General features: G+C 42.2%; 1 protein-coding gene across 1 annotated transcript in view; it reads left to right on the top strand.

The window, feature by feature from the left end:
- Nucleotides 1-2239: 2239 nt before the first annotated feature.
- ctnnbl1 (catenin, beta like 1) overlaps nucleotides 2240-15506 on the top strand; it is a 109606-nt gene continuing 96339 nt past the window's right edge. Inside the window, exons 1-5 of the mRNA XM_050064423.1 lie at nucleotides 2240-2392; nucleotides 3338-3577; nucleotides 9176-9282; nucleotides 9616-9755; nucleotides 11422-11519. Coding sequence (XP_049920380.1) covers nucleotides 2363-2392; nucleotides 3338-3577; nucleotides 9176-9282; nucleotides 9616-9755; nucleotides 11422-11519 — 615 coding nt within the window. The 5' untranslated portion in view covers nucleotides 2240-2362. The remainder of the gene's footprint in view (nucleotides 2393-3337; nucleotides 3578-9175; nucleotides 9283-9615; nucleotides 9756-11421; nucleotides 11520-15506) is intronic.

Raw genomic sequence — 15506 nt, 5'->3', positions numbered from 1 at the left:
ATACCCATGTGTGCAGGGTAAACTTCACCAAGTTCTGGGTACGACAGTAGTTTGACCCAGTACTGGCTACCATGATTGATCCAAATTGGGTTAAATTGACCCAGCATTTTTTTAAGTGTGTATGGAGCCAGTGTGACAGCATCTTTAGTGAAACGTGGTGCAGCTGTTAGTGTTAACCAATACAGTGAGTGGACACAATAACACCTGTACTGTATAATGCAGTTCAATACAACACTCCAACACACAATGGCAAAACATTTAATCAACCACTATCTGAGATTTTTTTTGGCTTTTGCGTTACCTCGCAATACACTGCATCCCCTCGCAATACTTTCTGCAGGGAAAATGTGTCCAGAGTTTATGACATTTACCGGGAGAGCTATTGCCATTTGACTAAAGCTGACGTTATCACTGCTGTAGCATGAGGTTATTAGGCTAAATACTACATTTCTAACATTGTCTTAGCTGATTTATTGACACAGCATGCTTGTAGGCTGCTGCAACATTAGGTTTACAGAGGAAATAACAGGAAATAACAGGATGTGACTTAATCGGGTGAAAATATCGTTAGTGAAACAGAAACAAGCGTTAGTTAGGGTACAAGAGCCAAGAGTCACAAAGACTCACGTATGCTAAAAGTTACTTACAACCGGTGTATTTACTGTATGCGTCTCGCCAGCTTTATACAAGTTTATGTTGGTCACCGATCAATGCGGGCATCTAGAGGAAGTGACAATGGTGGCTCATGGGAATCCAAAACGTTATTGCAAGGGAATGCAAAACTATTGCGAGGGGACGCAAAACTATTGCGAGGGAATGCAAAATTTATTGCAAGGGAACGCAAAAGTATTGCGAGGGGACGCAAAAGTCAGTCCAAAAAAAATCTCCTGACTTGACCTTTAAGGGGCTCCGTAGATTTATGATGTGTTTTTTTTATATTGTGCATATATTCATATTCCTTGTTCCTTGTTCCTTGTAAACACAGGTGTTACAAATAGTATGAGTCTCTTTGTCAGTATGAGGGCCCTTCTGCCCTGCCTGCTGGTGTCCTGCTCTTTGTGTTTTTCAGGGATCGTTAGAGGCATGAGACACATCTGGGCACATCTGTTCTACCTGCTATGGTGACTTGACCCACTGACTTGTGGTTTGTGTAATAATAATGAATAATGTGAATAATGTGGAATAATAATGAACGTGTGCTTTGTTACTGTCCATACTCATGTCTCCCTGTGTCACAGACCAAGATCTGAATTATGACAGTTGTTATCTGTACTTCCATCTTCTTCTTCTTCTAACCGCTTATCCTCTTGAGGGTCGCGGGGGGGCTGGAGCCTATCCCAGCTGATATTGGGCGAGAGGCAGGGTACACCCTGGACAGGTCACCAGACTATCGCAGGGCTGACACATAGAGACAGACAACCATTCACGCTCACATTCACACCTACGGACAATTTAGAGTTATCAATTAACCTAGTCCCCAATCTGCATGTCTTTGGACTGTGGGAGGAAGCCGGAGTGCCCGGAGAGAACCCACGCTGACACAGGGAGTACATGCAGACTCCGCACAGAAGGGCTCCCACACACACCCGGGATCGAACCGGGAACCTTCTTGCTGTGAGGCGACAGTGCTAACCACCACACCACCATGCCGCCCTTGTTATCTGTACTGAAAACCGAAATTAACTACACTGTCATTTGTTCACAAATAATGCAGAATATATGTGTGAAGGATAAGACATGTTGTATTGGAGAGACACACTTGCATAACCAGGGGGAGGGCAGGAAAATGGAGTATCTTGGACATCAAGGCACACGGTCACATTGAATTTGCTGGTGGTGTTGCTGAGTGTTTCTACAACTTTGCAGTTTTGTTTCTTTTATTTAAAGTGTCTTTTATTTTATTTTATTATTTTATTTTATTTGCTTAATATGTGACGTGTGAATTTGTATGTGTGAGTCATATGTAAAATGTTATAAATATATTGTTCAAAAATATTTCAAAGTAAATCATATTTGCACTCTTGCTTGCAGCACCTCTGTGCACATAAGCCTGTAACAAAATAGATACATTTTATTAAATTGCAGAGAATGAAAATAGGAAAACATTATTATGTGTATTAAACATTTTTGTCCATATTTACAGAGATAAGTAAATGGGTAATGAGTTGTGATGATTTTATGAGAAACAGGCAAAATTTACGACAGTATCTTGCTGCGACAGTGAACACAAACGCTTTACGGCAAGCATGTGTATGTGGGGAGCTTGTTGTTAGCCGTATAGCTAACTGCTGAAGTGTACGCTCTTAAATATTTCCGAAGCTTGAATAAAACATTCTTACGTTTACGTTTTTAACCCGGAGACATGGATGTTGGAGAGCTACTGAACTATCAGGTAGACATCTTACTGTGTTCAACAATGTTGGGAAACTTAGCTAAACTTAACTTATCTCATTCATTGGCTTGCTAGCAGTTCCTGATAGCCGTTAGCAAGCTTTACTTAAGTCTCGTTATTTACTTCGTTGTGTTTGTCTACTTGAGTTATTTAACCACCGGTGAAGTGCATTGTGTTAGCCTTGTATACTGCTGCATGACAGGAGATAAACTTAATTCTATTCATTACTTGCCGACAAATAACGATAGCAGTTAGCATGCTAGCTAGACAGGTTGCTAGCTTTCTGGCTGCAGTGAATGAATGTGGAGGGTAAGACACCAACTTCCACTGATGCTAGCTATAATTGCCTTAACTACTTTTACATACAGAGACATTTAACACCTCTGCATTTCCACACTGGTTCGGAGGGCATTGTTTGTCAAAGACAGTCAGTTCGCATACGTCTACTTGTACGCCAATGGCCAATAAAAAATCCTGCAATTGAGGCAGTTTTGTTTATTATACTAAACATACAAACCTAATCAGATGAAGAAATGTATTTTACTAATCGTTGGTAGTTGTTTGCAAATTCGGCACACCAGTGACCCTATAAATACAGTTTTATTTGGGTACAATCTTACCTTTTTCACATGAGATCAGACTGCCTGCTGCAGCTAAGTTTTCATTTTCTCAAAGTAGCTACTAATGTTGGAAAAGCTGCTGCTGTGTGAAAGATGTAAGAAGCAGATCAAAAAGATACTTAGGTGTGGGACATAACGGTGCATCTTACTACTTATCTCAGATCAGTTCTTATGCATTAAATGTCAGGCAGAGTACTTGTAAGTTCCACACCATTATATGTGAACTACACCTTAGTGATTTCAAGACCTCACAACATCCCTCTATACACAGACAGATCAACTTCCTGCACATCTTTACATTTCACCATCTCCTCTCTTCTTGCAGCCTGATAGAGGAGCAAAGCGTCCCAGGGAGGAGGATGGAGGTGCAGCGGGAGGAGATGAGGACTCCAGAGGAGGGAAGCAGCAAAAGGGGCTGAGTGCCAGGGAGTTGGCCAGATACCGCGAAGCAGCAGCAGGAGTAGGAATAGAAGGAGGGGGTGAAATGAGGGAGCCTGAGGAACTGACTGGGGACAAGAAAAAAATCTTGGAGAAACTGATGGACCAGGATGAGGAAGAACCAGAGGTGGGTCGAATTATTTACAGACAGAGTTGTTACATTTGTTTTTTGCAAGTTGAAATATGAAAACAACAACAAACAATAACATCTAAAGCCTTTGTTTATTATGGTTATGTTAAAAGTGTATTTCACCACAGAAGTGCAGCACAATTTGTAAAAGGAATTACTGTCAACTCACAAAAAGTGAATATGCGCACACACTCAAATTTATTTATTTTCATTTTTATTATTTCTCAGTAAAATTCTTATTGCTGTTTCCCATAAATAACTTGTAAACTATTGTAAAGACATCTAATGAATTTGCAGGTGTTGTTGCTGTTGTTTCATTGCTGATTTTGCTGACATTGTCCACTGCAGCGCTGCTACTCGTCTGCATGCTCATGTAGGAATAGGATAACACTTAAGTTGAGTTGTCAGGGGGAGATTCATCCCCCCTCAACCACACCTACTGTTCCTCCCATAAGAACAAGTATGTATGGCCTGTCTGTATTTACAAAAGTCAGAGTGGAATAGTTTTATTCACATGGTAGAGGTGGCATGGCAAGGGTGTTGCTTATCTCAGTTGTCTCTGGAGGTTTGAGTTTTGTGAAAATCCAAATTGTCCATAGCTTAGTGAATGTGCAGGATGCATTGCCTTATTGCAGGCATGTTTGTTTCTATTACTAGTCTGCATGACTTTGGTTCCCTGAGACTCTGTACACTGTAAGCCTCAGCATTGGTGCTTTAAGCCAGAGGCTTAACCTAGCCTGGCTCACATTTAGATATGCAGGCAAACCCTGCTTTACAGCATGTTTGACCTTTCCTCACAGAATGTCCGTCTTTAGAGTACTGTGTAGTGTAATCAAGGGCTGCAACTAATGATTGTTTTCATTGTTGATGAAGCTGTTGATTAATTTATCGATTAACTGATTTGTTGTTTGGTCTATTCAATGTCATAAAATGGTAAAAATGTTGATCAGTGTTTCCTAAAGCCCAAAATTTCCTCCTCAAATGTCTTGTTTTGTCCACAAACCAAACATATTCAGTTTAATGGCGTGACGAGTCATCGATAATTGCAGCTCTACTGTAGTCTTAGGCTGTGGTTCAATAGTCTTTTTTGCTGAGGAAGGTTCCTGACTGAGTGAAATGACCCAGAAGTGTCTAAGTGGGAGCTATGATAACAGCTGGTTGAGTTCTTTAAATACTTAGGAAATAAGCTCCAGTGCTTCCTTTCTTATCTCCTTCAGCATAGGATACACAGTACCAAGTAGTATCAAAACTTCTACAGTCAAACGATACCTGCAATTGATCCTTTTCGTGTGGGGGGGTCTGATCTTGAACTGTCCAGACTCCTAGCAGTATTAGCAAATTCTCTGTTGCTACTTTGTCCTGAGTCACTCTCCCATTGGTCAGTTCAATGTCTGCCGAATTAGCACGACAGCAGCGATTAACATCCAACAGTGAACCATTTAACTGTTCCAACAAAATCATACCAACACCAAAACGGCTCAACTTAAAACCATTAATAATCATTTGGTAGCATCGGTTGTGTGATGGACAGACTCTAACAACTGTTCCTGGTAGGGATGCACCGAAATGAAAATTTGTGGCCGAAGCCGAATAAAGTGACAGACCACCACCCCGGTCTGCCACTCCAGAGGCACTGCCCCCGATGTCCATGCAATGTTGCAGAGGCGTGTCAGCCAGGACAGCTCTACAACATCCAGAGCCTTGAGATATCCAGGGCGAATCTTGTCCACCCTCGGGGCTCCGCCGCCGCGCAGTTCCTTCACTACCTCAAAGCTCTGCCGGAGGTGGGAGTTGAAGATCATCTTGACAGGTTCTTCCGCCAGGCGTTCCCAGCAGACCCTCACTGCTCGTTTGGGCCTGCCAGGTCTGCGCGGCGTCCTCCCCTGCCACCTGATCCAACTCACCACCAGGTGGTGATCAGTTGACAGCTCTGCTCCTCTCTTCACCCGAGTGTCCAGAACATATGGTCGCAGGTCAAATGATACGACTACAAAGTCAATCATTGACCTGCGACCTAGGCTGTCCTGGTGCCACGTGCACCGATGGACATCCTTATGTTTGAACATGGTGTTTGTTATGGCCAAACTGCGACCCACACAGAAGTCCACTAACTGCACACCACTCGGGTTCAGATCGGGCAGGCCGTTCCTCCAATCACGCCCCTCCAGGTCCTGCTGTCATTGCCCACGTGAGCGTTGAAGTCCCCCAGCAGCCCCCAACAATGGAGTCCCCGGTCGGGGTACTGTCCAGCACCTGCCCCAGGGACTCCAAAAAGGGCGGGTACTCTGAACTGCTGTTTGGTGCATAAGCGCAGACAACAGTCAGGACCCGTTCCCCGACCCGAAGGCGCAGGGACGCAACCCTTTCGTCCACTGGGGTGAACCCCAACGTACAGGCAGAGAGTCTGGGGGCTATCAGAAAGCCCACCCCGGCCCTCCGCCTCACACCCGGAGCAACTCCAGCAAAGGAGAGACTCCAACCCCTCTCAAGGACTTGGGTTCCGGAGCCGGAACTATGTGTCGAGGTGAGGCCGACTATATCTAGCCGGTAGCGCTCAACCTCTTCCACAAGCTCCGGCTCCTTCCCCGCCAGAGAGGTGACATTCCATGTCCCAAGAGCCAACTTCCGTAGCCGGGGATCGGACCGCCAAGGCCCCCGCCTTGGTCTGCTGCCCGATCCACACTGCACCGAACCCTTCTGGATCCCTCTGCGGGTGGTGGGCCTGCAGGGGGACAAGCCCATGTAGCTGGTTCGGGCTGGGCCCGGCCGGACCCCATGGGCGGAGGCCCGGCCACCAGGCGCTCGCCCACAGGCCCCAGCCCCAGGCCTGGCTCCAGGGCGGGGCCCAAGTAACCCTCCGGGCCGGGTACGCCAACTCTTGTTATTTTCCATCATGAAGGGTCTTTTGAACCGTTCTTCGTCTGACCCTTCGCCCAGAACCAATCTGCCATGGGAAACCCTACCAGGGGCGAAATGCCCCTGACAGCACAGCTCCTAGGGTCATTAGGGCACTCAAACTCCTCCACCACGATAAGGTGACGGTTCTCGGAGGAGTATCATCAAAATAAAATAAATAAATAAAATAAAAATCAACCAGCCACCCTCTTCCCCTGACAAGTAAAGAACAGTCCCTTCATAAGTAAAGAACAGTTCCTAAAGTGCAGTGAGGTTTGTGGACCGTTACCTGCCACAAAGAGAGAAATGTGAACGGCTCGTTTCTCCTCTGACACGTCACATATCTGTGTGCCGCCACGGCTCGGCTGTCCAGGTACTTTTGGTCAGTCATGACGCCAAGAAGAGGACATTATTGGAGCCAGACTTATCCGTCGCTGGTAAGCCTATGGCCGCCGTATTTGACAGGAATACGTATTCCTGTCTGTGTCTGTGACCCCTGTTCAACCCACAACCAGCGGGATTCGCCTTTCGTTTCTGCTGCTGGTTGAAATCTGTGCTCGTTCAGCGTGCTGAAGGATTTATTTTGCCTGCACAAAACTATTTTTTGTCGCAAATGCGAGTAAAATATTGCCACACTGCCGACATTTTACTCCGTCCATCACCGCACGCTGTTTGATTGCGTTATCAAAACACGCCGCTATTATTCGGCCTTGCTTTTTACTTATTCCACCGAATGCAATATTCAGCCGAATATATTTGGTTACCGAATATTCGGTGCATCCCTAGTTCCTGGCGTGGAGCTCACACTTCTGCAGCAGTTACATACAGTCTGTGGTGTGGTGAAGTCGAGCGTTGTGTATTGACAGAGTTGACAGTTGTATGGTTACACTACACGAGACGCCATTCACATCATGGGTATCAAATTAAGTACTCCATTGGTATCAGTATCACTTTAAGGATACCGGTACTTTTAAATGATACCGTTCCCTATGTCAATGAATATAGGAGGACATGATGGTGAGTGTGAGAAACCATTCTTAATGTGACAACCATTTCATTTCATTATTGTGACTGGTAGCCTATATTCCTTATATAAACTATTTTGTTGTTATATATTTAGGTTGTTGTGTGTTGTCGTGTCATTTATTATACGCTACCTGTAGAACGGTGATGATTGTGTGCGTCATCATGTCCAGTGTGTTTCCATTCATATACTTACAACATATCCCGTTTCGGCTTTGCGTCCTAAGGCTGTTTCTTTCCTTGTCCCGGTGATCAACATGGATGATGTTGGATGTGTTTCCATTCACATGCCCTACAACTGCAGAGCAACACGGACTCACAGTCCTGTCACTATGCATAATTCTTTCTGGTGCTACTGTAGCTGACCGGCAGTCCAGGAACTGGCACGTGGGTCGTCCGGCTCTGGTGTACTTATTTGTGCTTGTCATAGTGATTTACAAGCATGCCATTTCTTTTGGTGTGTTAACCTCAATATTTATTCACTGTGTTTCATATCATAGGCCCAAAAATATTCATCCACATCTCATAATTATCAGACTTTGATCCTCTGCCTGACCCTTCCTGTGTCCAAGGCTATTCATTTATCAATAAACGGCTGTTTGATTGTTCTATATCATCACGCTATTATTAATGTAAGCAGGGGATTTGAATACAAAGTGGTAACCACTGTATGTGAATGCATGGCTGGGTCAGAACTGTGCAGCACTGGATTTGAAATGAATTGTGATAAACTGGAGCCTCTGTGGTTTGATTAGCTGCTGTGAAACAACATGACCCTCATCCATCTAAATAGCCTGTTCGTTCTCCTGAGGTCATTTTGGTGAAAGTAATGTAGTAAGTAACTGATTACTCACAAAGAGAGTAATATTGTAATGTAACTTACAACTTTTAAATGAACTACTACTTAATAACTAGTGATATGTAAGAAATTACATTTTAAGAGTAACTTGCCCAACACTGGTGATCAATATTTGAATCTATGAACAAGATTTAATACATGTCAGCTACAAAATTTGAGCGTAGCCAGAGACTAATGTGATCATGTCCCCAGGTCCAAATTAAGGTTGGATTGTTTAGGCCTGAGTCTAAGTTACTCATCCCAAGTTGAGTCCAGACTTTAAGTACTACAGCACTAGCACGGTGAGAATTTTGTGGATGTAGCGCTTTTTTAAAATTTTTGCGAGAAATGTCTAGAGCAGGAGAGTTTCCATATAGTTCTTTCTGAGGACAAAAAGAACCCATTGTCAGTACCAGTGTTGCCGTATTATGTAGTGCATTAGAAAACTGCACATCTATTATCCTGTTCTTATTATCCGACACAGCAGCCTTTTCAAGTATTCACTGTGTCAAGAGCTACTCAGAGCAAAGTGCTGCACTGTTCCATAATGTCAGACAATTGTAATTTCCTAACCTGTCATTATCTGTCCAACACTTTACAGGCTTTTAAGCCATCAGGAGGTCAAACCCATTCCCTTTCCAGTGAAATTCTCTCACACTCCCCCTGATTGTAGAAAACTTCTGGCTATTGTGCTCCACCCACATAATTAGGGTGACCCTGATGTCTCTTTGTTGATATTGCAGCAATTGCTGCAATAAAAGGCTTTTTTTCCCTTTCGCTCCATTGTCCAATTTAAATCTTTTCCTCCCTTCTCCTTCTCTTATGCATGAATCAAACAGGCAGAACCAGTGGATGAGAGCTCAGTGAAGAAAATGATCCTGACCTTTGAGAAAAGGTCGTACAAAAATCAGGAACTGAGGATTAAGTTTCCGGACAACCCAGAGAAGTAAGCCCATTACTGACAGTTCACAATGTTTGGCTGTCTTGGTCTTGTATAAGGATTTGATTTAAAGCTTGTTTAAATACCTGACATATTGTGTGTGAATTAAGCCAAATTTCCTGTGGACTTACCGAAGCTTATCACAGTTTTCTTAAATGCTTAAATGTATTTGCTTGTAAATTTATACTGTGTGCCTCATGAACACCAAAATGAAATGTATTAAAAAGACAGTAGTCCAGTACTTACAGTGTAATAAGTGAATTACTCTACTGCACTTTGAGATTAATGGTAACATGGAATGCTGGCATGCTAACCAAAATGTCTTGCTCCTTAAACCAGGTTCATGGAGTCGGAGTTGGATCTGAACGACATCATCCAGGAGATGCATGTCATCGCCACAATGCCAGACCTCTACCACCTGCTGGTGGAGCTTAATGCTGTCCACTCACTGCTGGGCCTCCTCAGTCATGAAAACACTGATATCCTTTTATTTCAAATTGATTCAGACTGTCTGTCCATTTTGATCCATTTATTCTGTGAACAAAATTTCTTTTTTTGACATTTGTCTTTTAAAAAAGGTTCAAAAGTTTTTTCTTGTCAATTGCTATATGTACAGGACATACAGAGAATCGAAATGCTGTTTCCCTCTCACCTAGTAAAATGCCATACAATTTAAGAGCTAAAAGAAAGCTACATTTGAACAATAATAGTACAACAAAAACAGTGTATACAAGTAAGGGGCTCTATGCAAAATTCAGAGACTATGAGTTGTCTTGACGCAGTTCTCACCACGGAGGTGGCTGAGCTGGGGCTAGCAGCTAATGGTGCTAACTTCATAAACAGTGTTAAATGATTGCAACAGTGCTGACAGAGCTGTCAGTGTTAACAAGGGGGCAACGAGAGGGTGGGTGCCATACTTTCTAGACCACCCCGTCCCGAAAATGGCATTAATGCGGTTTAGAGAGATGGAACAAGACATTATTGGTCCTTGTCCTGGAATTTATTTACAATGCAAAAAGTATAAATTTTACCAGCCTTATTCTGTCATTATGATACAATAATATACTTAGCATTTTCATTTAAATTATGTGATGTGATGTAGCTATACATTTTACTAAATGATAGAACAATTTATTAACCGTAGCTAAAAAGAGGGAACATTCAAAAGAAAATTGGTTAAAATGAAGATACATACGCAAGGCAAACAAAAATACAACCCAAACATAATCAAACTATGAACAATAACAAAACACAAAAATCATTGAATAGGCCTTTGGACTTGAAATTTGACATTTGGATTTGTCATAGTAGGAAAAGCACAGGTGTCAATGATGAAATGAATGATGGCTGACTTTCATTTGTGTCGGCCTTACACCAAACGACTTTTAATGTGATTTAACTGTCGCAGACAAAGTTTCAATGTTGAAATAAGACTATGAGAGTTTTACCTCAGTTGGTGCACACACTCATGATCTTGATTGTTTGGTGTAAGGTGGTCATAACATTCAGTCAGAGCTGTCATAAGTCTTTTTTTAGTTTTGATGTTCCGATAAAAATCAAACATGTCTAACAATATCGTAAGATTTTACTCTTAGCTCATGCAAATAGTAAAGTTCAGTCATGTGAACATTATGAACAACCAATAACTGGGGGTTGAGGCAGCAAAATCTAAAATGTAAATTTTGCAAGCAAATACAGTTTATCTTTATGGATGATATATGGATGATGCTGAATTGACAAGAATACTGTCGACATATGACACCTTTTACCTTGTGCTTTTACGTGTTTTTCTAGACACATGAGGAAATAATATATTAGATTTCTTAAAGGGAGTCTTTAGATGTGAGAGGATATAACTAAACAATAACACTAGAACAGAACAGCCATCATCACTTGGGCTTTTCCTACAGTGACAAGTCAAAATGTCTACTGAAAAGAGGCCCATGTATTTCTCTGTCGACTCTGTCATCAAATCTTCAAGCGAACTGTCAGTGGTCAAGTTTCATTGTGGGTAATGTAGGTGCCAGATTTAGGCAAGGAAGAAGAATGCTGGATCCAATTTCATCCTTTTTTAACTGTCCATCCCAATGGTAAATCAGTGGAGTGCTCTTTTAACACAAGCTTATTGTCCTTAGCTTGAACCACATGTTGCCATAGCAGTGGTGGACCTGCTGCAGGAGCTGACAGATATCGACACACTCCATGAGAGCGAGGAGGGTGCTGAGGTGCTCATAGATGCTCTGGTGAGTTTAGGATTTACATCATTCTTTGATGGTATTGATGAAGCAGCACTCTGTGGAGTCAGTACTTGAGTTTCAGGGCTGGTTTCCAAACCAGGCCGAAGGGATTGATTTACGGTTTTAATGAACCAAAAGCAAGGTTTCGGTTGGCTTTAGAAAGACATTTTGAGTTGTTGTCTGTTTGGACTGCAAGCTGTTTTTGTCTTTTCTTTCTTTTTTGCTTTTGCAGATACAAGCTTCATGAATACCATTCAGAAACACTTTCACTGATCCGCAGCTACTCAGGAATATATATGAAGCTGTTTTGTGTATGTCTGAAGTCGTTGAGCTTTAGGATTGCAGACTCATGCTGAGGAGGTGTTTATTCAGCCTCCTCTTGAACACTACTTGATGTGATGTCTCTAATGACAGCAGGGGGAAGGCTGTTCCATGTTGTTACAGCAGAGTGAAGAAAGCTCCTGTCAAGGCATTTGGTGTTAGCCCAGGGAAGTGACAAGGCATGGCTTGGCGGTAACCTCTGGGTGGTTCAACCTGGGACGTGAACTAAGGGTAGCAGTGCTTTCAGGGCTGCTGGACAGTTTGGAGTGTGCACCTTGAAAAGAACAGTTATTGCAGCAACTGCTCAGCAATGGCTTAGTCAGAGTCCTTTAGAGCATAGTCCTCATCAATACTTATAATGTTTTATGCCTTTTTCTGAATGATTTCTAGCTGCCTAAGAGATGTTTGTGTGGAATTGATCCAGGCAAGGCAGGTGTACTCCATGATACTCCTTACCTGAGTTTTGTAGATTTTGGTAGACCTATCACGATAGTTATGTCATCAGCGATTCTCCTTTTTTTTAATGTCCACCCCCGCCTACTTGTGCGAGTCCAAAGAAACATAAAACAACACTTTGAAGACAACACAACATAGTAGGGATGCACTGATTTATTCAGTGAACATCAGTATCAGCCAATATTTGTCTTGTTGACTGCTGTTCGCCTAAATAAGATGATATTCACAGATGGCAGTGGCTGATGTTTTTCTGTTGTGTCACATTAGTTTTGCGCAGGCTAAAAAGCAGAGTTCAAGACTAACGGCCACAAACTTAAATTCATAAGCAGGTTGAAGAGCACAATGACTGTTTGGCAAATGGGCTTTCTGATGTCACTGTTGTGTGACGAGATGGCAAGTAGCAGCCATCATCCTGTCATCCTGGGACAGTAGAAAACATGTTTTGGATGAACAGAGATCTCCGCCTTTGGGATGCACAGTAAACTCAGTATCATTGGAACACAACTTATTGTTTTCCTGATAAAACAACATTGTTAACAACAAATTTGTGTTAAAATAGGCAGGAAGATAGCTAATTAACGTTAGCTCTAAGCAGCCGGTGGCTTTAACTAACAGCTCACGGAGTCTGCATTGTGATGCGTTTAAGCTCTATTCAGTAAAAATGAATAGGGGCAAAGGTAAATAATAAATTTTTTTAGGATGTGTTCAATGAAATCTTGTAAAATGTAGTTTTTAATTAGAAACTCGAATGAATACAGTTGTTTGAGGGAGAAGTAAGTAAAGATATAAAGATAGAATAAAAATTTAAACAGAATTATGAAATATTATATATAGTAAAAACATTTTTGAAGCAGTTATTTTTTTTTTTTGTTTTTCATGTGAAAGGTTATATTAAAGCAACTCTTACCTTTCTTGCATTTCACACAGCACTTACTTTCACTCCTGCAACTCCACCTCCCTCCAAAGGCCTACTCCCCCCTCCTCCATTATGTCCTCATTATGTCTACGAGAGACGTAGGCGTTGGCATGGTAACGTTAGATACACAGAAAAGGAGGGCGAGTGTAACGTTACAAATGCATCCCCGGAGTTTTAAAACTCAACCGGAGTCAGTGATGACTGATGAGTTTTAGAATAAGGTTACAGTGCCAAGGTAAGATAGTAGCGTTAACGTTACTAGTAAGTGGAAACGCACAAGGAAGATAACGTTAATGTTTCAGAGGCTACGCTACAGTAGGCTAACATTAGCCATTAGCAACTGGATGCTGTGTTGTCACATATAACATTATGAACTGAAGTGAACGTCTTTGTCATTTTTATGCACAGCACAAAAAACGAACTGACATTTCGCATTCTCAAAGCAAAAAGAAACAAAACATTTATAAACAATTTGTGCAACATATAAGAAAGAACATATAGTGCAATAGTAAGATGAAAAGGGTCGACATTTCACAGTCAAAAACTCCACATCCTGAGAGCAGAACTGGGAGATCCTCTTCACATCACAGCACCGTGAATTGTTTGTGTATACACCACGGAGCTTACCAGACGATGCAGCCTGTCTGTCTGCTCTATGTAGTGTTAGCTTCCTTAGCTCAGCACCAGCGTCTTATATGTTACCATTCATCCATGTCTCAGTGAACACAAGGACACAGCAGTCCCTCACTCCTCAGTGAGTGGATCTCCATTGTCGGATGTTATCCATTTTGTGTCCAGCGAGCGGACGTTCGCCAGAAGGCCGCTGGGAACAGCTGGTTTGATGGGGTTAGCTGTTAGCATAGAGCTAACCCCTCCACGCTTCCCCCGCTTCCGTGTCCTGTCACAGCGCTGCCAGCGTCTTCCCTTCGGGATAGCTCCAGGCAAAACCATGGTCATCTCAGGTTACTAGTTTATATCCACAAGCGTCCCTGTTACTACTTTATATCTACAGGCGTCCCTGTTACTAGCATATTTGTTGTCTCACAGACTCAGGGGTGGAGGGTGTGGGGGGGAAGTTACACGAGCGGTTACGTCTGTTGGAGGCCTTCACGTGGGGAAGACAGACAGGACAGGAGAAAACTCTGACCAATCAATGCATGCAGTCCGAATGCAATGATTGGTCGGAGTTTTCTTAGAACCAAATGAGAATAGTACAGTTCTGAGTTTTTATTTCTGGTGGAATTCACTTACATTTCAGTGTGCCCTTAGCTTATTAATAGCATTTTAACCTAAACAAAGAAAAGTGTAAAAATTTCCAGAATGGTAAGTGTTGCTTTAAAGGTTGTTTCATGCATTTGTATGATTGAATTTATGCTCATTCAAAGATAGTGTAATGAAGGTCTTAATTACTTTTAAACAGTTCAGTTATTTTTTTTATAGTGCAACTTTAACTTTAACAAAAACAGAAAAACTCATAAAAAAACCATCGGTATTGGTATCGGTTATCAGTATCAGCCCAGTATTCAAGAGTTGGCGCATCCCTACAATGTAGCTTACCAGTAACCTGCAGCTTGACTTTTGGAGTGAAGGAGGCACAGACCTGATAGCTGTTGGCTTGCCAACCCCTGACAACGAGCCAAAAAGTCTGTCGTCTGCAGTTTTACCCTTCAGCAACTTCATCCTCCACTTCGCAAATCCACCAGCACACCACTCAGCTCCCAGGTCGTCCACCCCTGGTAGCTGACTGCAGTACACCAGATTATGGGGCTAACTTCATTGCTCTTTGACAGGGTATGCTTGCATTTTTATGCTACTGTATTATCATTATATCAGTGGCATGAAATGGTCCAAAAATTATGATAATATTGTTTATTGCCAGTATTTATTGATTATATATTCTGGGACATTATCTCGTCCAACACAAGTAGTTATCGTAACAGGTTTAGATGACAGCTCTGCATCTAGGACGGGCTTGTTGGCCAACTTCTGTAATATTCCGAGACGATGTCCAGCACGTTTGCAGATGTTAGACAGATGGCTGGTCCACTGGAGTTTTCTGTCAAGCTGTTACCATGGCACTGCTACAGACCAGTGTCTTTCTACATTTGATATAATGATTCATACTATAAAATATTTTTTCTGTCTGCAGGAGAGACAACTGACAGATTATTAAATGTAAATTTATTTAAAAAAAAAAAAAACTTCATATGAATTTGTTTTTACTTTTGTCGTTACAATGCAAATTGTTTAACTTGGAAAAACATATTGTAATTAAACTGGGGCACAAATATCTATATCTA

The sequence above is a fragment of the Epinephelus moara genome, chromosome 16 (assembly GCF_006386435.1).
Source record: "Epinephelus moara isolate mb chromosome 16, YSFRI_EMoa_1.0, whole genome shotgun sequence".
Classification (NCBI taxonomy): Eukaryota; Metazoa; Chordata; class Actinopteri; order Perciformes; family Serranidae; genus Epinephelus; species Epinephelus moara.
The sequence above is the reverse complement of the archived record's forward strand: the minus strand, read 5'-3'. Positions and strand labels throughout refer to the sequence as shown.